Below are 26,812 nucleotides of genomic sequence, written 5' to 3' on the forward strand. Positions count from 1 at the left end.
AATGAAAGACTCTGAAATATGTCACAGGGCTTTGGGCAAAGGATGATGTGAAAAGCAGCCAGAGAAGGAAGACAGGTGGTCTAGTGGGGGATGTGGGTGAAACGAGCAGGGCTGGAGCAAATGTATTCTGTATATTTTGTAAATTTTAAAATAAGATGTTTATTCCAATTCAAACACTTTCCTTAAAGCGATGACATTCACAAAGGCTTCACTGTATATTCTTGCAATTCTAAGCATAGAAATCATACATAAATTCAAAGAAGCAGAGTTATAATTCACATGGGCTTTATTTCCATAGATTATAACTTTACTTTATTCTGTAAAACCAAAGTAGTGTGGGGAATGGTTCTCAGCCATTTGCCTTCAGTCAGCATTATTGAAAGAAATGATTCGACAAGCACTCGCTGAGCACTTCGACATGCCAGAAACTGGGCGGAGGCTGGGGCCACAAAGCTGGGCAGGACAAGGTCTCAAGGAGCTCACATTTTTGGTTAGTCTATTTGTCTACCCTACACCTAGAACTCCCTACAAGCCTCAGTATATTTCTGAGCTCATCTCCTCAAGATCCATCCTGAACCAGCCTTCTCTACTTTTCCAGACTCACGTCCCTCTACTCTTACAGGACTCAACCCACCTAACTGCTTGCTCTCCACACTGTGCACAGTCCCTCCCTGGTGGGTGCCTATACATCTTTTGTCCCAGGACTGGAAAAAGAGTGAGGCATTTTTACTTACAGTTGTGGTGACCTGTAATTGCTAAATAGAGGGTTTTAAGGGAACACCAGGATTAGAGCTGGAGGAAACAAAACGCTAGATCACTAGCTTGAGATACTACATTTGGAAAGAGTTATAGAAGCAAAATGGCAGTAAGAAGACAGTGGAGTTAAGTGATTAAGTGTAGCAAGGCAGGTGGTGGTGACTCTGCGGCAGTTTTCAAGGTGGAGTACATGCTGACTTTGACCTGGCTATTTAATGGGGCTGGAATTTAGCTGACACGCTACCTCAAATACACCATGCTCCTTCTTCACATGCTAACTTCTCTTTGGAATGCTCCTTTCCTTGCCATTAAGGTGAACACCTAGCCATGCTTCAAGGTCCAGGACAAACCTGCTCTCTTACATGAAGCTCCCCCAGTTTCCTCTTGTTCTCATGGTACACAGTACTTTGTTTTGTACTTCTCACATTGCTGTTCTGTGATCTATCTACTTCCTGGGTCCCCTGTTAAGTTGAAGCCATGTGCATGATGAGGACCCTTCTTGGTCTCCTCGGCATTTAGAGAGTATCTTAATAATAAAGGATACATTTTGTTGAACATCAAAGAAGGAGATTAGAAGGAATGAAGAAGAAGCAGGCAGGTAGGAAATACGGAGTAGAGAAGGAAAAGGCAAAGGAAGGAAGGGAGAGAAGGCAAGAAGAAAAGGGAAAGAATGAAGGAATCTGTTTTTCCCTCCTTCACTTACATTTGGGAGCAGCCTTGTAATATGCTTTTCTATTTTCCCTTTTTTAAATCCTATTTGTTCTATCTCCCATATTTCTTTCTAACGTAAAAATGTGCATCCCTCAATTCTTGACATTCAAGAGGGAAAGGTCCCCCTCTTTTTTCCTTTTTGGCTCAACTAAAAACGCAAAACAGAGACATCGTTATTCCTTTATTCTGAGTGCCATAAACTAAGCCCAGAACATGGCCTTCCACTACAGTGGATTTCAAATCAGAGGTAGACAAGCTGGGGTTTAATTTCTTCCTCCTCAGAAGGAAGAGATTCTACTGTGTTTTTAACAGGGTTGTTCCTCTGAGCCAGCTGCAGCCACGTGGAAACCCATTTGGGATGGGGCCAAGGGGCTGTGCTGTCTACGCTGCAGGATAGCTACTCCAGAGAGCGAGCAGAGATTAATCAATCCAAGACAACATCTGTCAGGATATTGAGTCTGGCTCTTGTTATCAGCTGCCTGCACTTCAGGGGCTGTGTAATATTCAATTTGATTATCTCTCACCTGCAAAGAGTAGGCTTCTCTCTTTGCTTAAAAATCACTGGGACTAGCTGAAGAGGAATCGATCCGTTGGAGGAAATGCTGACTAGAAAACCAAATGAGAAATAGGACAAGGGGATGAGAAAAGAAGGGAAAGAGAGTTTGGCTTACATACTGGCCATTTTTTTTATATCAACTGGCTTGGTTTTCCTGTTGCTTTAAGGGAGTGAGTCTCTTTGTTTCAATTGTCAGTCCTGATTATGATAAGTAAATGATGACAAGAGGGTAACATGACTCTCCTGTATTTCTTTCAGGTTCCATTAGTAAAATAGTTTTGCCCTTTGTCTCTGAGTACCAGGACCCTAGAGGTCTTGTGGATTTCCTGCTGGAGGGAGCACAGCAAGGACTCATGTCACTTCTGTACATTGGAGATAAAAATATGACATCCTACAGAGACAGGAGTGACAAATTTGAGACTAATCACAGTTGTTCTAGTAACCTAAACTCCCCTGAGATATCACTGATGCAATCTTGAAAAGCTGTACCATCTCTAGAGCATTTGTTTCATAAATATGTGTTTATTCTATCTCTCTCCCTCTCACTGGTACCTAGATTTTCACTTGGTCATTTTCCTGTACAACCACAGTGAAGTCAAGGCATTTTTATGCCATTTATGTTTATTTTAAAGTACTATTCTTTCTTCCACTGCACTGTAAAACTTCCCAATCCAACCTTCACCACTGATCTCACTCATAAGAATTAGTCATTTATCTTAGTCTGCTAGCAGAAAAGCTCCATAGATATTTTAATGTCATCTCAAACTCAGCAGGTCTGAACACCTAATTTATCATCTTTTCCTCACCAAAAATGCTCCCTTTTCTTAATTTCCTATTCTTTGCAAGCTTGAAATTTCAATATCTTTTACTCCTCATTAATCTTTACCATGTGAAGTCACCCAGCCACAAATGCTTTTAATCATTTCTTCAAGATACTTCTCATGTCTTATTATTTACTTTGGTACCACACTCAGTACTCTAGTTTATCCCTTTATCATCAAACATGTACTACTACAATACACTTCTAGATGATACCCCTGCTGCCAGCCTTTCCCCACCTTCAAACTATCTCACAAGCCACAACTACGATAGTTATCAAATCACTTCCCCTTGCCTGAAAAAATTAAATTCAGAATCCTAAGCCTAGTACTCATGGTGACTCACAACTGATACATTCTACATTTCCAGATTTATCTACCCTGCTTCTCTGTGCAATCTTCCTACTTGCCAAACAAGATTCACCATTTCCTAAAATCACCTTGTACCCCATTGCTCATGCTCACACTCATACTATGCTTCATCCATACCAATCCACTTTCAATTCCCTGAATTCTCCACACATCTTTAAGTGTCTCTGCCTTTGCATATGCTATTTCCTCATCCTGAAAGATCTGTCCTTAGTCTTTCTAACCATTATAGGCTAACATTTACTTGAATATTAAATATTCTATATTGATGTCATCTTTCCAGCAGTGTTTCTCCTTGTCTCCCATTCTGTGTAGATGACTCAAGGATTCTCCAAAAGTACTCTATGTTTTCTTTCTCTCTAGTATTTTACCTGGTGATAATTGAATAAATAAATGAAAGTATACTGTCTGGAATTGCCTACTTTCTTATTCTTCCCACATCTGTACAAAGTTAATCTTACTATCCTTGGAGAATCTTTATTTGCCACGCATCTTTGAAGACTTTCTTGACCATGCCAGATACAAGTGATTCCCTCCCTTTTTAAATCCCCTAACTACTTATTCAATAAATCATTTACTGCTTTTATTTGGAAGTTATAGTAATTAGATTATTTCCTGTATTTCTGGAAGGTTTAGTGAATAGATTAATGAGGTTTTTTAAGTTAAATTAGTTTTATAATTACTTAAATTTCTTTGTTAGATAATCACACGGCTGGTGAGAATGTAGAAGAGTAGAGTATAGCTACATTAAAAAACAGTGGGATAATTTCTTAAAAGGTAAGTATACATTTTCCATACAATCCAGGAATTCCAATCCTAGGTATCTAAGGAAGACAAATGAAAATATATGTTAGCACACAGAATGGTTCACAAATGTGCATAGCAACATTGTTCATAATAGCCACAAGGGGTCCATCAGCTGGTGAATGATTAAATATAATATGGTGTGTCCATATAATGGAACACCATTCTGTCATAAAAAAAGAGCAGACTACTGAAGCATGCTACAATGTGAATGATCCTCAAAAACATTATGCTAAATGAAAGAAGGCAGATGTAAAAGACCACATATTGTATATTTCCATTTATGTGAAATGTACAGGAAAGCACCTAGACACAAAAAGTAGATTGGTGATTGTCCAGAGTGGGAATGGGGATTGACTAAAATGGGAATGAGAGATCATTTGGGGGTGATGGAAATTTTCTAAAACTACATTGTGGTGATAGTTGCAAAACTCTGTACATTTGCTAATAATCACTAAATTTCATGGTATATGTTATACCTCATTAAAACTGCTAAAAATAAATAGTGCTGATAAGCTTGTACAAGCAGCTTTTATGTCTCAGTTTCAATATTACTCTTTCAGAAGGGCCTTATCTGGAAACACTATCCAAAGTACCCCCTTCATAGTTTCTGTTGTTATATCCTGTTGATTTTCAATTATAGCAAGACCACAAACTATAACTCTTATTTATGTACTGGAATATTTGTTTATTGTGTTTTCTTCGATTGAAATGTAAGCCCCATGAGGGCAGGTACTTTATTTCTCTTGTTTACCGTTTTATTCTCACAACTTAGGACAGTATCTGGCACAAAGACATGTTTAACAGCCATTTGTCAAATATATGAAGAAATAAATGAATGGACAAATAGATAAATGGCTAAGTAAATAGATGGCCAACATTTTCTTCGCAAGTTAGTTTTATGTATTTTTAGAAGACACAGAAAATAACCTCCCATTTTCAGAGGAAAAAAAAAATGCAACAGAAGGCAAGTGGTATTTCCTCATGATCAGGAAAGCAGAATCACTTCCCCAGATCTGGCATCTGAGACTTTTATTCCCAAAGAGGACAAGTTGCCAGAACTGAGCACAGCCAACTTCCACCTCTTTTTCTTTAACCATCCCATGAACAAAGTGATTTTCTCTAGAGTCTAGATCCAATTAAGAGCAAGGGCAGCAGAGAGGAGAACACTGAGTGAAGCAATGTTAAAGATGTTTATGCACATTCCTCTGGGGGATACAGGAAGCTTTATTGGCATTCCGCCCCCTCCTTCTCTTTTTCACCCTCGTCCCCCACCTCTTAAAACTCCTTTGCAGAAGGCATCAGGACAAAGAAGCACCCGGCCTTCAGCTCAGGAACAGAAAATAAATACACTGGGAATACTCCATGGTCCCTGGCTGAATACAAAGCAGTGATTCAGCAAAGGAGCTGTAGCCTCAATGAAAACAGAGAGCCTGCACTGAACACAGCACCAGGAACAGAGAGAGAAAGAAGATACTAGCGTTGGGCAGGGGGGAGAGAGAGAACATCTAATGTCTTCACCATCTTTCCTTCCTGTGATGTCTCCCACAATAACAAGTTTAAATGCAATCGTAAGTTAAAGAAAGGGAATAGGAAATGAACTGATGATAATACTGCACAAAGGAATGGAGAATATACTGAGATCAAAAAGCATCAGTTTTCTCTAAAGTGTAAGATGAGAATGAACTAGAGTCTAAAACAGGTGGCAGAAATAGATGATTTAAAAAGGGAAAATAGAGAAAAATGAGTAATATCATTTATTGGTTAGATGAGAATGAATCAGGAAGCTGTGTTCCACTCATGTTCTATGGCCAGTGACTTCAATTATCTTGCTTAAAGAGTCTGAGCTTTATTTCCAATGTATATGGTGGGGATAATGTGCATGTCCTCTTTTCCTTCTTCACTAGGGTCTGGTGAGTACTAATTAGGGAGAGGACGTGACATGTTTTTAGAACTTTAGAGTGCTAGGTAAACAGAATGCTTTTTTGAAGTGGCTGTAAATTGTTGATGCTGAATGAACATTAAATCACACTCAAGTTTTGAGACCGATAAAGAGAGAACAGTTTATAGTTCATTGGGGAAAGATTTAAATTTCATTCCAGCATTTCTAAGCTAATGACAAAACACTACTAATTTTCCACAGCCCTACTTCTCCAAGGGGCAATTATCTGTGGAGGGAAAAAATCAGGGAAAGCTCTTACTCATGAAAGCTGAGTGTTTTATAACCGAGTGAGGGTCATAAAAAGATGCAGAGGATAGCAGTGTGTGCGTAAAACGTGAAACTCAGATGAGTACAAGGCAGAAATTATAAGGACTATCTCTAGGTTTTACATAGAGATTCAGTCTTACACAGGACAACAGAGGAGATATTGTGGATTAAATATCATGTTATTTACCCAATAAAATCTACAGAACCTAGTAAGTCCAATACCCTAATAAGAGGTCTTAGAAAACCAGGCTTTCCATTCTTCTGATTGATGCAGCTCTGTATGCGGCAAATAAGGCTGGGTGCCAGGTTAATACTCTACATATTAAGAAAACTTTGGGGAGTATGCCATTTTATTATAATTTCATTTATCCTATATGCAGACTTCCATTTTACTTACCTTTCAACTAGATTAAATACTGTAAATCACAGCTTTATTGATAGGAAAGCAGGTATTTGCATTACTCTTGAAAATGCCATGCCTAAGAGGCCAACTTCACTAATGAAAAGAAAGAGACTGGAGTCTGCCCAGCTAAACAAATTGCCTACTGTGAGGGGGCTTGGCACTGAGAGCTGGTGTGTCTAAATCAAAAAGGTTTTGCCAGGTCATCAACTCTAGAAATGCAATTATCACCCATAATCATCATGAAAGTAACTTCAAAAGAATTGCTCACCTTTGGTGTTTTCATTGGCCCTACAGGTTTCACTACCTCTTGGTTACTTATGACAGGGAAAAATGTCCAACAGATGTCCTATTGTCACTCCATACCTTCGGCCATATAGGATCCACAGAATGGAGCATAGCAACAAACACACTCCACTCTGTATCTACCATTAAAATTATTATTGAGCACTTGCTACTTGTTCAGCTCTGTTCCAGGCAATATATGGGGCATAGAAAACAAGGCTTTATGGAAAGTATCCTCTAATAGGAAAACAGTTGATGATCCTCAGTAACTCAGATCATTTCTGAACACTAGGTTCTCAGATTCACTTGCCAATGCGCAAACGTACCTGAGTACAGTAGACCTATCCTTAGCTAGTGTAGAATGGTCTGCAAACTTTCTAAATAAGAGGATGCTTTTATCATCAAACAAATTTTCTTGCCTCTTTGTAACTCAGGAATTGTCCAGTAAAACAAAATTTTAAACTATCATATATTCAGAAAATCTTTAATGCACTTTTCATTATAATAGAGTCTACAACAGATCTGAAAAACAGCAGTTTATTCGCACGTGAGATATAGGATGTCTCTACACAATGCTTAAGGTATATATGGAAGTCTGGACACTTTGCAATGATTATGTAGTTTCCTAAGAGACTAGGGCTTGGGAACTGATTGCCTAAACCTTTCCTCTTGGCACCAAAGCTGAATGAAACTGAGACTTTATCCAAAAGGAATTAACTCTGACATATTTAGGACTTTGTTAGATAATTCTTAGGATCCCTTGTCATTATCTTTTAACAAGCTCCATTTTTATTTTAGCATCCACAGGTTTTCCATTGGGAAACTGTGACATTCTTGGAAATACTTGCACCTTTAGACACAGATAACCCACTTTGAAATGGGGCTATCTGTGTTCTACTGAAATCCTGATACCTGATCCTTCCCTCATCTGCTTGCCCCTAACCTGTGCCTGACTTTTCCTTTCTCCCTTTAAATCTCCACTTTTGTTTGCTTGGGCTTTCTGAGCGCTTTCAAAACTATTACCCAAAATGCCACACTATGTATTTAAAAGTCATCTGGTTCCACAGACAAAGCCGTGCATCAATGCTTCTTTCACCATAAATACTGCTAAGGCAATGACATAGTAATTGGCTAAGTACCTGTCAGCTCAACAGGAAAGAGACTGGTTTCATACCCTGGTAATTGCTGTTTATGTATTTTAACAGTTGAACTTTTAGGTAGTCATTTTACAAAAACAGGATAAAATAAGGAAACATGCCTATGAAAAATAAGAAAGCAAAAATACTGAAGTTGATGAAAGAGACTAGGTTCAGCGGGAGGTGGAAGCATGTTTTAACTATAGATGCCATTTGTTGGCTGACCTCATATTTAGTGACAGCAGACGTTATCTGAATTATAAGAACAGAAAATAAGACGTTCAAGTTCTGCTGCTTCATCATTTATGGAGAAGACACTTGATATGAAAAGTAAGGGAGTGACCATTCCTCAATTTCAGAATAACAGATTTACCCATCAGCAAATAAAGTCCATGGTCACTGCTACCCCACTTCCATTCTAGTGGAGTTCATCACTAATGAGACTGCAGAGTCAGCAGAGGGAAGGTTTTTACATCAACTAGTGGGGAGATGACTGAGTCCTTCCAGGGCTCAGACAGATTGGAGAGGTTCAAGGCCTAGTGTATCTAAGGCCTCGGTATAGGAAGAGAGCCAACAGGAAGCACAGATTTGGAGGTAGAATCATGTTTCACTCTTTGAGGCAGCAAATGACGTAACAATTTCAGCCATGTGGACCAAGAGTTTGAGACAGGGTGAAGATCTGAAGGTTAACATAAAAAATCTTGTTTTCGAAATTTTTCTTTTATTTATTTATTTATGTTTTACAGTAGGTCCTTATCTATTTTAAATATAGCAGTGTGTACATGTCAATTCCAAACTCCCAATCTATCACTCTCCCCCCCCCCAACCCCCTCCCACCTTTCTCCCCTGGTAAACATAAGTTCATTCTCTTAGTCTGTGAGTCTGTTTCTGTTTTGTAAACAAGTTTATTTGTTTTCCTAATTTTTAAATTCAGATGGCAGCAAGATGGCCACAGGGTGGACTTCAGGCAAAACTATGTTAACATGCATGCCAAAGTAATAGAGGTAGTCAAAAGATGTAAACAGTGAGGTCACCATTTGACCTGATCGAACTCTATGAAGTTTCATGAATACAAAAGTATCTTTCTGAGATCAGATCTTATTTTGATATTCTTCAGCATAGGAAGATACAACACCTGAGTAGATCTGTTTTTATGAAATGCAGCCCCTCTCTCTTGACATGTTTGCAAATCCTCCAGTGGGAAGAAAGTAGTAAAGGTATGAATTTTAAAACCCATAGAAGAATGATTAGAGAATCCAGTTCTGAATGGAATTCTTCATAAGCAATCAAAGCTTTAAAGGGATGCCAGCAAAAATAAAATACAAACATACATAAAATAAACTGGAGTAGAAATTCAGAATATCACAGAATAGTAGTAGTAGAGATATTGAGAAATCAACTTCAACCTTCTACTATATAAAGGGTTTTTTTGGTAATAATATTTCTCAGGGGCTTCCCTGGTGGTGCAGTGGTTGGGAACCAGCCTGCCAATGAAGGGGACACGGGTTCGAGCCCTGGTCCGGGAGGATTCCACATGCCGCGGAGCAACTAAGCCCAGGCGCCACAACTACTGAGCCTGCACTCTAAAGCCTGCGAGCCACAACTACTGAGCCCACGTGGCACAACTACTGAAGCCCGCTTGCCTACAGCCCGTGCTCTGCAACGGGGTAAGCTGCCACAATGGGAGGCCCATGCACTGCAGCGAGGAGTGGCCCCCGCTCACCACAACTAGAGAGAGCCCGCGCGCAGCAATGGAGACTCAACAAAGCAAAAGATAAATTAAATAAATAAATAAATAAATTTATTTAAAAAAAATAATAACAATAAGATTTCTCAGTAGTGGTTACCTGTCCTCTGCTTAAATACAAAATGACTAAAATCTTACTTCTTCACAAGGAAATCTATTCCACTTGGCAGAATAGCAAATGACATTTATAAAATAAGCACACATATACCTATAGATACGTATATACAGTTGACCCTTGAAAAACATGTGTTTGAACTGCACGGGTCCACTTATACTTGTATTTTTTCAACAGTAAGTAGTACAGTACTACATAATCCTTGGTTGGTTGAATCTGCAGATGCAGATACAGAGGAACCAACTACACAGAGGTGGATTTTTGACTTTGCTGAGGTTCAGGGCCCCTAACCCACACATTGTTCAAGGGTAGACTATATAGAGCTGTCTGTAGGTATCCACAGAGGATTGTTCCAGGACCCTCCGTGGGTACTGAAATCAATAGATGCTCAAGTCCCTTATATAAAAATGGTATAGTATTTGCATATAACCTACACACATGTTCCCATATACTTCAAATCATCTCTAGATTACCTAGAATAACTAATACTATGTAAGTGCTTTGTAAATAGTTGTAAATACAATGTAAATGCTATGCAAATCATTGCCAATGCTTTGGCAAATTCAAGTTTTGCTTTTTAGAACTTTCTGAAATTTTTAAAAAGTATTTTCTATCCACAGTTGATTGAATCCATGGATGCAGAACCCACAGATATGGAGAGCCAACAGGAACTGGAGATCATTCTTATTTTATTCTTATAATAACCTTCTGTGATTAGAAGGTAAAAATTATTATTATCCTTTCATTTTATAAATAAAGGTCTTGAGGTCCAGTAAGGATAAATGATTTGCCCATATTTACAAAGCTGGTAATTGATAGAGGTGATACTTGGAGTTAGGTCTCCTGGCTCAGAAGCTTGTTATTTCCATTATGTCATTAAAAAAAAAAAAAAAAAAGGTCATATTTTAAAAATCACTCAAACTGATTTGCTTATTTAAATGATGTTCTGTTTAAAATATAAACTACCTTAAATTCTTTGCTTTTCTTTAATCTCTCTTTTCTTTCTTTCTTCCTTTATCTCTTTTTTTGAATGAGACATGGTATAAACACACACACACACACACACACACACACACACACACACACACACAAATAATGTTCCTTTTCATAGAAAGCTACGATTTGCCTCCGTATAGCTTGCACCAATTTTCACCTTATAATCCTGTCAACAAAGAAAATCCTTTTATCTTTGTGTCATACACATAGTAGAAAGTTTGCTTCCTATGTTTTTATCCAAATATTGAAGATGGCCAAAGACAACCACCATCAATCAGTCCTTTTGTCATGATTCTTCAATCAACTGAAACAAAAATCTAGCTCATTATGGACCCATAATCTGTTCATAAGTCTATCAGGAGAAACCTGTCAAAACACAGATACTCAGAGTGAATGGCATTTCCCTGATGTACCAATATGGAATTTTATTTGTTTTAAAGAAATTGATTGACCATGTTACAGTGTGCTCCCAGGGGATCCAGGTTGGCTCCTAGTGATCACTGCTTGCTTTTCAAAATATTCTAGCATTTAGACTTTTGCTGTCATTGTTGCTGAGTTAATATTATTTTCCCCTTTTACTTATAACTAAGACAATATTGTATGTCACCAATACTGTGAAACAGTTTTTGTTTTCTACAGGTTTTCAGATGTTAGTAATAGTATTTCTACAATCATGCTATCAAGTTATTTTAGTGACCTAGGTTTCATACATATGAGTCTTATAGCCGAACTTGTTTATATTACTCTAATCATTTCTTCATATGCCTTGGGTCTTTAACATTGAAAAGGATATAAAAACAGAATTATGATAATTTTCCTTGATAAAAAATTGACATTTAATTTAAATCCTTATTCTTCTTTCAGTGGCCAGTTTCTCATCTTCACTAGGAATGCTAGTTAACAGATTACTAGATCTTTTGGTGACTGAGAATGAAAGAAAATAGAAATTTAGTCTGGAACTGAGATCACAAAGAATTGATTTTAATTTTTTAAGTTATTTCTCATTTAGCTAAGACAGTATTAATTTCTATTCTTTAATACAAGTAGAAAAAAGTGTTATAAGATTTTACTTTTTAGGGGCTATATGATAACAAAGATATAATAGAAACAAGAAATATTATGTCTCGCTTCTCTTACAAGGTAATTTTAGCTGTTGCATAATGATTAATTAAAAATAAAACATATTAACCAAACCAATTAAGAAAGCCATCATGTGATACTTATATATTATATCTGTCCACATCCTTGAAAACCTGGAAAATTTGGTTTTCTGAAATAAACTTCCCCAATTATTAGTGCATCAAATTAATTAGGTTCCTATTAAAGTGTGCTATGACCCAAGTTCACAATACTATTCACATTTATATTTTGTGTAAATTTTATGTACATATAAAAGGCACATGTATGCTTTTACTTTCTATATATAATTATAAATATATGTTGAAAAAATTAAAAATAAAATAAAAATCTATACAATATAGATTAAGTACATTTGTGACACAAATTGTTTACACATAACAGATTCTGTATAAATACATACTATTATTTTTAGAAGAACTGTATTTTGAATTGTTTTATTTTTATACAAGAATTAAGGCATTCATGCAAAAATATTTTTGTTTCCTAAACTATGACATTTATAAAATAATGTAGGAGTTTATTATTTTTTTTAATTTGAGCATATCATCATCTCATTTATAACATCATGCATTTCATCTGATTTACTCAACCATATTCAAAAACATAATGTCACTTTACCAGACCAACATCTTTGTTTAATAGGCAAGTAGGAATTATAACAATTTTGGAGTTGAAGCTATGGAGGCTAATTCCCAACTTTCTATAGACAATAGGTTTTGTGGAACTAAAGTCTAAATCTCTTGATGTTCAATCTAGAAATTTCTCTAATCTAGTAATATCCTATTGACTTTAGGCAGTTCCTTGTCATGGTGATGATATTAGATATTAGTTCATCAGATTACAGCCACAAAAGATACACAGAAGAATAGAGGTCAACAAGAAAGTCAAAGAAAAATCCATTCATCTGCTAAGTTAATGATTCAGCAACAGAAAATGCTGATCGTAAGATATGCTCACGCAATTGCACCATGAACATACACAAGAAGACAGCAATCTTTGGTTATCTCAAGATGAAGATCAGCCAGAAATTGGCAGCTGTATGTGGCTTAAACCCCATAAAATAAACAGCCCTGATGTAGATAGGGTAGAACAAGGTGTGACTGAAGAAACACAAAGATTAGATATAAGGAAACCAATTATTTTTCCCATTTAGTATTTTCACGTGTATTTTGGCTATTCATGACTTAGTACTGAACTGCATCACTTTCGTTGTTCTTTTGTTCCTAGAAAGGTAGCGTGGCAAACATTAGCATGTCTAAAGCACAACTTGAGAAAGGATGTTACTAACTTAGATAACTTCAAGATATAAACATTCAATATAGAAACGCATCATCAAAAATTATAAAGGAATAGATATTAATGCATTATTGTATGAGAAACTGGGTTGCATTTTCCCTCTGACCTAATACAAATAATGCCCTTGTGCATTATGGCAAGATGCACAAAAGGGAATTTGGGATTATTACAAAGCCTACTGTACATTCAAGTTGGAATTTCTCCAGGACTGAGTAATGAACCCTACACTGCAAATCTCAGGTAAGCATCATTGTTCAGTACGAATAATTACTCTGAGTCAAATGAATGTGAGTGATCTGCCCCTTGCCTCATTTCACAACAAAGTAGAACAGATCAGGTGAATATACCTGTTGCACAACAATCCTGCTCCCAAATCCCCAACTTAGCCCCTGAAAGCCCACAGCCACCGCTAGAGGGAGAAAGTCTCAGCAGTTCCCGGAAAGTATACCCCTTTTCTTACAGCTCCCTGCGAGGCTGAGCTCACTCTTCAGACAGTGGACATGCCTCACATCAGGAGCACTGAGTGACTCTTAGCTCTGTCAGAGCTGCTAATCTGTCAGAGGAAGGAGCATAATTTGTCTGGGCCCCTGTGACTGAAGCTTTGGGATTCTCCTAAAAAAAACCCCTATTTGACCTTCTCTAGAAAGCCATCCTCAAATAGAGTAGCTGCAACAGGGAATGTTCAAAGTATCTCCAGCCAAACCCCCTAATCCACCCTACTAATGATCAGAAGAGAATCAATCTCTTATTTTACTATGTCTTTTTCAACCACACATCCACAATCACTCCAGGGGTGGTTGATTTCACCACTAACATAACTTCCTTCATCCACGTCTCCTAATTTATTTCCTCTTTTATAAATAAATTTCTGCTCTGCTTGATTTATAGTATGACTATCCCTCTCTGTTCAATTCAGTGAGCAAATATTTATCTGAGCACCTGTAGGTACTAAGCTAAATTCTGGAATGGAAAGGTAAAGTAGATGAAACACCTGCCTTTGAAGGGCTGATAGTACATCTGAAGCAAGATACAAGTGAATATAATTTTTAAGTGTAGTAAATGCTACATTGAGGTATGCATATACTGCAGTTACCTCATTTCTGGGTATATTTTTGAAGGAAACAGAATTAGTATCTCAAAGAGACACCTGCACTTCCGTATTCTTTGCAGCATTATTCAAAACAGCCGAGATATGGAAACAACCTAAGCATTCACTAATGTATGAATGGATAAAGAAAGTATGAAACCTATACCTATATCTATATACACACAATGGAATATTATTCAGCTATAAAAAAGAAGAAAATCCTGCCATCTGTGACAATGTGAATAAACCTGGAGGACATTATGCTAAGTGAAATAAGCTAGGCAGAGAAAAATAAGTTCTGCATTATCTCACTTATATGCAGACTCTAAAAAAGTCAAAGTCAGAGAGGCAGAAAGTAGAATGGTGACTGTCAGGGGCTGGAGGGGTGGCAGAAGTGGGGAGATATTAGTCAAAGGGTACAAACTTTCAATCATAAGATGAGTAATTTCTGGGGATCTAAAGTACAGCATGGTGACTATGGTTAATAATGTCGTATTGTATATTTGAAGTTTGCTAGCAGAGTCGATTTTGGGTGTTCTCACCACACACACACGCAAAGATAACTATATGAGGTGACGGATATGTCAATTAGCTTGATTTTAGTAATCATTTCACAATTGGTACATATATCAAATCATCCTTCTGTACACCTTAAGTATACGAAATTTTATTTGTCAACTGTATCTCAGTTAAGCTGAAGGGGAGGTATGCAGAGAAGCTATCAGCAATAATAAATAAGGTATTTAGCCCACTTTGGGAAAATTACGGAAGATTACTTGAATTAGAGAGCACCAGAACTAACCTTGAGCCTTGAAAGAGCGGCAAAGAGGCAACCTAGCAAAGAAGTATGGTGGGAGGGGTGGAGAGGCGGAAGAGGTTCCAGGCAGAGAGAGCATCATGAAGAAACGTAAGAACCAGCATTGTGTGTGCACACACACTAGCATGCTCATGAGCGCCAACTGTAAGTGGTTCTGAACTAGTGGACCCAGTGAGGTAGCAGGTCATGGAGAGTTATCCATGCTAAGGAGTTCTGCCTTCATGTTGTAGATGATGAGAAGCCTTTGAAGGATCTGGTGACATTTCTAGATTGATACTGGAAAACAACACGTCTGGGATAGTCAGGTGAGCTCAGGTCCATGGTTCTGCGAACTACCTGGAGTCTGGAAGGTCTAAGTAGTGTCAATTCCTACTTCATTTCAGATGTTTGTCTTCATCTTTACCTCACAAAGCTGGACCAGGTTTTATGATCCTGAACTTATACAGCAAGAGTTTAAAAAGATGGGGCTCAGCACTCTGAGTTGCATCTCCATGTCACCCCTTGTTACAATAGCTTTGACACAGAGCTTCAGTTCTAGGGACTACATCCCTCTCTTTTACTCCTGGACCAAGTTACCTATCTTTGTAATACGTCTGAGGAATATCCCTTATTACTGAGTTCTCTGCCCTGTTCAAGCCAGCCCTTAAGACAAGGACTCTGTTTCTTCTCTGAGCCTCAGTCTTGAGGCTGAGTCTCTACGAGGAGCTGATAGAACTCCCTGTAACACTGCCTGCCTCCATGGGGAGCTCACGAAAAGCTGTTGACCTGTTATTTTCCCCTTACTGTGCTCTGCCCTTTTTCTTTGTGTACCATGTTGTACCTTCCTTGGCTCCGCCGCTCACCTGCTAAGAAAGCTTCATGAGACCTTGTCCTGCATGTCACACCAGAAACTCCCCAGGCACCTGCAGCAGGGCCTCTGCCATCTCAAGAGACAGGTCTAGATCTATTTCCAGTTCCTCCCAATTTAACACAATCAGTCCCAATTTTAGCCAAAAGTAACTTTTGTACAAATTAGAAAATAAAAGTTCTACCTTCCTGACAGAATTTGATATAATCTACAGTGTCTGCAATGGGTAGAATACCCTTTGAGCCTGTGCAAAGGAGAGCCTGCCAACTGAGACCACAACCTCACTGAAGCTAGTCGGGTCTCCAAGAGGGACAAATCATAGGAGACTAGCATAATTTTTTAGGGGGGTAAAAAATGGTATATCATGACCTCCTAGAGAAATGGAAATAAAAACAAAAATAAACAAATGGAACCTATTGAAACTTAAAAGCTTCTGCACAGCAAAGGAAACCATAAACAAGGCGAAAAGACAACCCTCAGAATGGGAGAAAATATTTACAAATGAAGCAACTGACAAAGGATTAATCTCCAAAATTTACAAGCAGCTCATGCAGCTCAATATCAAAAAAAAACAAAAAAACCCAATCCAATAATGGGCAGAAGACCTAAATAGACCTAAATTTCTCCAAAGAAGATATACAGATTGCCAACAAACACATGAAAGAACGCTCAACATCATTAATCATTAGAGAAATGCAAATCAAAACCACAGTGTGATATCATCTCACACTGGTCAGAATGGCCATCATCAAAATCTCTACCAACAGTAAATGCTGGAGAGGATGTGGAGAAAAGGGAACCCTCTTGCACCGTTGGTGGGAATGTAAATTGATACAGCCACTATGGAGAACAGTATGGAGGTTCCTTAAAAAACTAAAAATAGAACTACCATATGACCCAGCAATCCCACTACTGGACATATATCCTGAGAAAACCATAATTCAAAAAGAGTCATGTACCAGAATGTTCATTGCAGCTCTATTTACAATAGCCAGGACATGGAAGCAACCTAAGTGTCCATCGACAGACGAATGGATAAAGAAGATGTGGCACATATATACAATGGAATATTACTCAGCCATAAAAAGAAACGAAATTGAGCTATTTGTAATGAGGTAGATAGACCTAGAGTCTGTCATACAGAGTGAAGTAAGTCAGAAGGAGAAATACAAATACCATATGCTAACAAATACATATGGAATCTAAAAAAAAAAAAAAAAAAAGAAAGAAAAAATCGTTCTAAAGAACCTAGTGGCAGGACAGGAATAAAGACACAGGTGTAGAGAATGGACCTGAGGACACAGGGAGGGGGAGGGGGAACGGTAAGCTGGGAAGAAGTGAGAGATTGGCCTGGATTTATATATACTACCAAATGTAAAATAGATAGCTAGTGGGAAGCATTTACATAACACAGGGAGATCAGCTCAGTGTTTTGTGACCACCTAGAGGGGTGGGATAGGGAGGGTGGGAGGGAGACTCAAGAGGGAAGAGATATGGGGATATATGTATATGTATAGCTGATTCACTTTGTTATAAAGCAGAAACTAACTTACCATTGTAAAGCAAGTATACTCCAATAAAGATGTTAAAAAAAAAAAAGTTTCAGGAAGAGAGTCCTATTGCATTGAATGTCATTGATGTAGTGCCTGACATTGAGTAGATGATCAGTAGATATTTATTGACCACTGGCTAACTCATATTTCATTTTCTTTCCTTTCTTTGCTTTAAAAATAATATTTATTCATCATAGAAAATTTGGAAACATAAAAGCATGAGGAAGAAATTAAAAAATAGCTTACAATTTCAAAACAAAAAAAGGCATATCATGTTATAACATGAAAACCAAGAAGATAATTTTCAGCTCTTTATTTGGAATAAAGATCTCTGACATGAGAAATAGGAGACATGAATCTAGTTCTCAAATGGTCACTTGAATCTTTAGACAACCAACTAAATTTTTCTCCTGTCAGTTACATCTCTTTAAAGTGAGATGAGACTGCCTGATCTCCAAGGACTTTCCTCTTCTAAGTTTCTACAAATCTACCCTATAGTAATTAACAAATTCTGAAGCAAAGTGTTTTCTTCGGCGAAGGTTAATCACTCATTAACTTGAGATTATGTTTTGATTACAGGTGACTATAAAAATGTGTTCACTCATCCTGTACTCCTGATAACAAACTCAGCTATAAGATACATATGACTTTAAAGGACTTGAAAAGAAATGGCCATCTTAGACCAAATGGCCAAACTTAACCATAGAAATAAAAATAAAAAGCTTATTTTATTGTTTTCTAATTTTATAGAAGTTATTTCCTACTGTGAATATAATGATAATAATCTTATTAAGAGCTTACATTTTATAGTTTACAGAACACTTGGATACATAGTATCTCATTTGATCATAAAAATAGCTTGCATGCGTAGTAGGCCAAGTTAACTATCACTTTTACTTATTTAATAGATCAGACTATTTCAGGATGTTTAGATCTTGGTCTTCTGACTACAGTCAGCCCTCTGTATCCATGGATTCTGCATCCACGGATTCAAACCAACTGCAGATTGAAAATATTTGGAAGAAAAATTCCAGAAAGTTCCAAAAAGCAACGCTTGAATTTGCCAGAGCACTGGCAACTATTTACATAGCATTTACATTTTATTTACAACTTTTTACATAGCATTTACATTATATTAGGTATTATAAGTAATCTAGAGATGATTTAAAGTATACTAGAGCATGTGCATATGTTATATGCAAATACTATGCCATTTTATACAAGGGACTTGAGCATCTGCAGATTTTGGTATTGAGGGGGGTCTTGGAACCAATCTCCCACAGATACCATGGGACGACGCTACTTGTTGAACATTCTGAACTTATATCCTTGATAAAAATCCTTTATCTTTGACATAAACACTTGACTATTAGTTTCATGTAGACATCATCATGTAGAGTTGAAATGAATTCTACAAACAGCTAGCTAATATTTTGAAAATCATATTTGTGGCAGATATGACAACATAAGTACACAGAAGTAAGCCTGTTTGAATAAGACCAAAGATATTTTCCTTGACTAAATATAGTCTCTTTTCTCCCTTTAAAAAGAAAATCTAGAACTGTTTTGTATCTTTTGTGTCTTGCCTAACATAAATGAAAGAGCGAACACAAACAACAGGATTTAAAAAGTCAAGCTTTAATGCTATTTCAAGAGATATTATGTAAATTGGAACCACATTAAAATAATATGGATTATTTTAACATCCACTCCATTTTCCATGACATTGTAGGGATGAGATTGTGTGGTAAGGAAATGGATCTATGAGGATCTCTTTCCTCTCTCTCAATTGAATTTGCACATCTTTGCTGTTGAAATATTTCCCAAACCACACACATGACTATATTTTTTTACTACACGTCTAGTAAGTGCTGCCCTGAACATGGTTTGTAAAAGAGATTTTTCAACCAGTAAAGGAGCAGTTCTCAACTCAGTGTACATATCAGAATCATTTTTTAAATACCTATGTCCAAGCCCCACCCCAAACTAATTCAATCAGAATTTCTGAGAGTAGGGAATATGTGGCTTCATTGTTTTTTAAAAGACCTCCAGTAGAGTGTAGCATGCAGCCATGGTTGTGAACTCTCTACAGCAGCATTTCTCCAACTTTAATGTGCTTATGAATCATTTGGGATCTTGTTAAAATGCAGATTCTGATTTTGTAGGTCTGGGATAGGCCCTGAGATTTTGGAATTTAGCAAATGACTATATGATATGAAAGATGCTCATCTACAGAACACACTTGTAGCAGCAAGAGTTGGTGGTTCTCAAACTGTGGCTCGGTCCCGCAGCACCAGCATCATCTGAGAACTTGTTACAAATGTAGACTTCAGCACCTACCGGAGAACTGAATCAGAAACTCTGAAGGTAGGGGCCAGGTAATCTTCATTTTCACGAACACTCAAGGTAATTTGGATACACCTTCAAGTTTGAGAAACTCTGGTCTAAAGAAAAAGAGCCCCCTAAAGTCTAAACAACTGGCTACATGTAGTTGAAAACCACTAACACTTTATGCTTTATGTAGCAGTTTACAATTCACCAAAGTGAACTACTTTAACCTCTTGTGGGCTCTTTAAAACAATCCCATAGAGTAACTAAAATAGGTAATTTCATCATTTTTTAAATGAAACTGAAGTTCAAAATATTTAAGAGACATTCTCAAAGTCATGTAGCATGCAAGGATAGATCCAAAATTAGAGCCTAGCTTTGCTGAGTTGTACAAAGTAACAGGCAGGATATTCACAGGAGAACAGGGCCAATGGCCATAAACTGTGGCCTGAAAGGGCAGGCTCTCTTGGGCTCAGGTGATGACAGTGAGGGGTACCAGCACACAATCAGGCAACCTCCTACCAGGTGAGTCACAGACATTTGTACTTGGAGCTCCCAAAGACTACAGCAAAATGCACTAATCCTTCTTCTGCCTGAGTCTGCTGTGATGTGGAACCAGCCTCAAGAAACACAAATGTTTAACCCTCACCAACTGATTTAGTGGATGAGTCAGTCATTTTTGGTTGTTCACACTCCACGATTCTAAAAATAATTCATTTGAAGTCAAATTACCTAGAACAACCACCTTAACACGTGTTGTATGTATGTGTTTCATTCTTAGAGACACACAAATTACCACAGTTTGTATTTGTCACATGAGATTTGTCTGCTGTGTTCCTCAGGACATAAATGAACAGCAAGTGACATTAAGTGCATAAACATCCTTTTAAAAACGTATACAATCTGCCATATTCTTAGACAAGATATAGCACACTTTACTCCATTATTTACCACGTATATTTGATAAAGGACTTAATGGGCAATGAACAGTCCTTAAAGTATCATAATAACCTAAATAAATTTTGATTACCTTTAGTGAGTTAACTACAGAAAAAGAAAACTTCATAACTGTCTCAAACTCTCCCTATAGACCCATGCCCACAAAGTTTGTTTTCAAATAATGAATAATTATAAGTGGTAGAAAAATCACATACTGTGTCAGGAGTTTGTTTGATTGTTGACAGTTTCTTTGTGAATGTAGGCGTGCCAGATGCTTTAAAGAAGAGAAGCCATTTTTCTCTTAAAAGTTGCACAAAATTTTTACATTTTACTGTCAAATAATCACATCTTTTTAATGTTTTTGCTTTTTCTCCTACTGTAGAAACAAACAAGGAAATAAAAGACCAAAGATTTTGAAAAACTAAAAATTTAACTATTTTAAACTTAGGTACTTAGTTTCTTATACCTAACACTTATTAGGTACATTTACATCTAAATGGTAAAAATGTTATCACCATAAAAGGTATTATAATATCCTGAAAACATCAAATAGGGTCAGAATTGTGAAATAAATGCAACTTCAATGCCCCCAATTTTAAATATTTAAAGTCACAACACTAGTGTGGACCCTCTGATTTTACCACATATGCAGTTACGCAATATGTCCAGATATGCAGGTATATATAATTTTTGGAGTTACCTTATGAGCAGATATATTGGGATTGATTATTTTATAATGATCTTTCCAGACATATGCTGCTAATATTGAAAATATAGTTAGTGGGACTATTAAAAATGAAATTTTAAAGGTCAGATTGGAAGACTATTTTCACTTTTCCCTTAATCTATCACAAGAGTTACATGGTTTCAAGCTGCCAAGATTAACCAGGAAGTGAATCCCTATGGGAGCCTGGGTACAAGGATAAAGGGTTGGAAGGACTAGTGCTAGAAACTTATCCAGTAATTGATGAACTACTACACTTGTGCGGGGGTGTCAGTGAGGCAGGTGGGCTCTGTTCAGAAGAGCAACTGAGACTTCCACACAAGTAAAGTCCTGTGGGTAACTGTGTCTCATACTTTACTCTGCAAACAAATGGAAATGAAGATTCTGGTTCAGTAGGATTTAGGAAGGCACTCCAGGAGCTGCTGCGGCTGCCACTGGTCTGTGAATCACACTTTGATCCCTTGCCTTTGAGATGGAAGATAGTACTGTGGTTTCCTTTAACTCTTAAAGGATCTCATAAAGGTGCTCATAAAGATCTAGAATCCCTTCTGGGAAACAACAGGCTTAGGTTGGTATACATGAGATTATCTTTCTTTCCACCTAGTTTTATCACCTTCATTCTAGAGTCTTTCTTTTCTTTCTTCCAAAAGATAGAAATTACAGAGCAAGACCCCAAGACTAGTATATACTGTCCTATCAAGATACACATTTACATCAAAGATCATAATTATACAAAAGTAAGCATCAATTCCCCCCAAAAAACACTTGTTTCATGGAAGTAAGGCAGTAAAGGTAAATGTTTTGGGGACAGTCGGCCAAACTTCTGTCACTGGACCACCAGAATTACAAACCTCCCTTCTTTCCTGTTGCCATTTCAGATCATTCAGGGCCACAGACTCACTGAGACAGGATTTTTTTTCCCCTTGCCAATTTCACTTTCTCAGTGCCAAACACCTACTGTGGCTTCCAACGAATCAAGTTCTCCTTCCTCTCCTCCCCTGGAAGCTCATGCTCCCAGTAAAATGTCAAAAATAAAGTGGAAGCAAGGCTTTCCCAGGCTAGACTTGTAAACAGAAAGCAAGAGTGCCAATCTTCACCAGCAAACTGACCCACAAAGCTTACTGGATTCAGTTAAAGAGACTGAGAAGAAGGTCAGCTACGAAAAACAAAGGGAACTCTCTCCATAGTTACTTCTGATAGAGCTCCACCAACCCAGAAATAAAGCCTTGTCCAAGGCAAAGGAAACAAAAAAGAGGGCACATTAGGTGAGGTCTGGGAAAGCAATGGGCTCTCACAGGTGACTTCTCTGCATGCTCTGTTTGTCTATCTTCTCTTTCCCAGGGAATGACTGCTTCTATATTTATTCTCTGTGCTCACTACCCACCCCATTTCCATACTGCAATGTCTACTAAAGTGTAATGCTTAAAAACTCCATTTCTTTTGAGCCATAGACACACAGAAGCACATCTATATCATATATAGATATTTATGTAGTAAGACTGCCTCTCATAGACATAGAGTTGTATGCATACAATGTACGAAAATATAAGAATACCTTCTTTCTTCTAAATTAACATTTACATGCTTATCTAACTCTTTGATAACTATAGCTTAAGATAGAGGTGATGCTGACTTAGAAAGACCTTACAAAGTTCATTTCATGGACATTAACATAAAAACTTATACACCCAGAGTATTCACTTTTCCCATATTCATTCTTATAATTCAGTGAAAACAAATCTTGCTAAGAATAGCATAAATTTATATAGAGTGCTTCACTTGTAAAGGGTTAATGACATTAGGGAATATGAATGCTAGCAGTTGACATGGCATGCTTATGTGTTTGCGAAAATATTTTCTGCATCATGTCCAAATCCCTCTGCAAACAGATAAATTACTCTATAAATCTTATTACTCCATGTGGATAAATCACACATGCAGGTTTCACAGGGCTGGAGAGAGCTAGAAGGGAAAATATGCTTCGGATGGTAGGATCTTTGGGATTCATAATCACGCAATGCTCAGGAAATGAAGACAGGAGCACTTACACATTAGGATTTTCTTAGTTTTTATACTCCGCAGCAACATACACACACCACAACACACAACCCACACATCCCTCTCTAACAAGGCAAGAGATCCCAAAGCAGGACACTGTGACAGCCAACCAAATTTATTTCTGAGAAAAGGAAAGAAAACTTTGCTGCTGTAGGCAGCTCTGCTATAGAACGGCTCCCCGATGCCCCAGGGTTTATGCACTATCAGCTCCTTGCACACAGATTAGATGCTTCTTTTCTATCAGATACTGCTTTTTATTGCCACAACGAACAATATTAGCCAGACAGACAGACTGACACTAGGTCATTTCATTTGGATGAAATGAGATTTTAAAAGATCTCCAAGGAGAACATTTTCTTTCATTATTCATTTATTTATTTATTTATTTATTTTTTTATTTATTTTATTTATTTTTAGTATCTGATAGAAATTCAAGGAAAGCTATAAAAAAGGACAAGGAGTATATGCAGTGGATGGCGAGGGGAAAGAGAGAAAAGAAACACAGGAAAACAGGCTAGCAGCTCTTTAGAAACAGAATTATGGCTAGGTTCCATCTGAGTTTCTCCAGCTCACTGTCCCTTACAGGGGTCAAACTCCAAGGACTTGGGACTCTTCCTTTCCAAATTTCAATCCCAAATTATATTTCGGAGTTTGACAGAGCTGCATAGAGATAAGACGCTGAGGTCAATAATCAATTTGAAATATCCATTTAATGCCAGGTTAATTCTTTCCTAACCTCTGTGCTTAACACTCCTATTCTTAAATATTAGCAATTCGGCAAGTTCCTTTTTTTTTTTTTTCCTTCTGTTCATTCTTGTGTTGATTTCTAAACACATTCCAGAAAAGGCTCAGTAATCAACCAAAGTTCTAAGATTGATTTATTGTCCTCCATGTCAATTAGAAGATCCTTACGGAAAGTCTCCTATCCAAACTATTGCTGGGGCAGAGCGAGAGCCTTTCCGTACGTATCCACATGTACAAACACACATACACCACGGAGAATGCAATACTGTGTACCACTCTCTGAGCGCCATAATTCAACAAACTCTTCTTTCTCAGTTAAGCAACCCCAACAAAACTCTTAAGTACAAAGCATCTGCAATCACAAAAGCAAAAATACTGCCCGAAAGTCACTAACACCATGGATGAAATTAGCCTTTCTCAGCAAGAGAAGCAAGATCCTAGGAACGAAACAACATTTAACCAACCCTGCTGATCCTTGACAGTGACCAGAATCCCCTTGAAATTTGCTGGCAGATACCTCGACCAGTCTGTAAAAGGCGCGCACACACACACACACACGCACACACACAGCACAAGCCTGCAGCATCAGGAGCTGGAGTTCATGGAGAACACACACACTCTTAAGCGCCACAGAAAAGTTGCCCGAAAGCCCTACCTGAGGATGGCCGTGTCCCCCTGCCTCACGGTGATGTTGTCGGTGCCTCGGTTAAAATCCACGCTGCGAACGGGCAGTCCTGTGGGAAGAAGGCAGAGCAATCTCAGTAGGACCAGCGGCAACTGTTTCCGATCAGGCTGAACTCTGGCGACCATGGTGGCCACGCCGAGGTGCGGGTCGCGGGCTACTCTGGAGGACGTGCGTGGGCCTGCTGCTCGCCGAGAGGGCTTTACAAACGGAGGGCTTTCATCCACGGCAAAGGCGTAACGGGCTTTGCCAATCTGTGGTCCTTTCCACTTTGCCTCTCTCTTTCCCTCGCTCAGTCTCTTTTGCCTCTAAGACTCAACAAAGCCCTCAGAAACCCGAGAAGAGGTGGGGAAAAGTCAAAGAAACAAAATTTGAAAGGAGAGAGTACAAAATATAAAACCCTCTAGAAAAGATGAAGAGAAGGCGGCCAAAAAGAAGGTGTTCTCTGGTCTCTCTGTGGCTGGATGCTCCTTTGCCAGCGTCTGAGCTGAGCCTCTTGCCTCCGTAACCCACTTTCCCGGTGGGCGAGGGAGCCGGCACCCAGCCTGCCAGCGAGTGTAAAGAAACCCACACAGCAGCGGCAGCAGCCCAGAGTCTCCCTCCCCCTCCTCCCCTTCCTGTTTCTCCCTCCAGTCCCTCCCTCCCGCCCTCCCTCCGCTTGGCACCTCCCCCGCCCGCCGCGGATTCCAACAGCCCCTCGGAGTCATCCCCTCTGCCCTCCCCTCAGCGTGGCCCCTCGCTTTCCACAACTGCCCCCTTCAGCAGCCGCCAGCCTCAGTGAAAGCCTGATGCGCCTTTAGGTTGTCAGGACAACAGCTCCATCTGAGGCCTGGCTGATTTCCTTAAGAAGAGGGAATGGAGCTTGGAGGTACCGTGCAAGAGAAAGGGGAAAAGGAGAGGGACTCAAGCTCTAAAACAACAGGAGAAAGAGTCCAGGGAAGGAGAGGCAAAGAGTGAGAAAGAAGGAAAAGGGAGAAAAGAAGAGAACACCAAGGCAAACCTTGACAGATGGAGGGAGTGAAACAGAGAAGGACAGGAAAGCCTGAGGGAGTGAAACAGAGAAGGACAGGAAAGCCTGAGGGGTGGAGGGGGACCAGTGCTGAAAGATGGGATGAGGAATGCAAAACAGAAGAAACTTGACAGTGGAGTCTAAGATGAAAAGCCAAAGTCGATTTCAAAACTAAATATTTCTCCAACTGTCTTTTCATACCCACGTCTTGTTCATTCTTTCCTCTCTCTTTCACGGGATTAATAAGGTTTATTTTCTCTCCTTCCTTTATCCCCTCCCCCTCTTGGAGCCCCCTTATGAAAGATGGATTGGACACAATGCTGGTATTGAGTGGTCTGAAGTGTGAATGCTTGGTTTGTCTTTTCCAAGTGCCAGCCTCAGCAGCTGATCCCTGATCCCTAAATCAACTTCACTCTCCAGGAAACCCTTACTCAGTCCCACACATGAGGAATGGTATTAAGGATTATTGTTTCAATGGCACGTTGCCGTTGCTTCCCAAATTTTTACTGACACTTGCTTCTCAAAATGCAAGGAAGGAGATTTGTATATCAGAAAGCTTGTCACTTACAGGGTGACACTGAGGCTGCATACAGCACTGCAGTGAATGGAAGACAGGTTACCATCATTTGTCATTCCTTCTACTCCATGAGTCAATCCAAGTGATAAGGGCCATCAGGGGCCTAGGG

General features: G+C 38.5%; 1 protein-coding gene across 3 annotated transcripts in view; it reads right to left on the bottom strand.

The window, feature by feature from the left end:
- LSAMP (limbic system associated membrane protein) overlaps positions 1 to 25,704 on the bottom strand; it is a 650,386-nt gene extending 624,682 nt beyond the window's left edge. For 2 of the 3 annotated variants that reach the window (XM_060298097.1, XM_060298096.1), the window contains exon 1: positions 25,091 to 25,704. In XM_060298097.1, coding sequence (XP_060154080.1) covers positions 25,091 to 25,245 — 155 coding nt within the window. In that variant the 5' untranslated portion in view covers positions 25,246 to 25,704. The remainder of the gene's footprint in view (positions 1 to 25,090) is intronic. The other variant, XM_030857094.2, reaches the window with a different exon arrangement.
- Positions 25,705 to 26,812: the final 1,108 nt, after the last annotated feature.

This window comes from Globicephala melas, chromosome 4 (assembly GCF_963455315.2).
Source record: "Globicephala melas chromosome 4, mGloMel1.2, whole genome shotgun sequence".
Classification (NCBI taxonomy): domain Eukaryota; kingdom Metazoa; phylum Chordata; class Mammalia; order Artiodactyla; family Delphinidae; genus Globicephala; species Globicephala melas.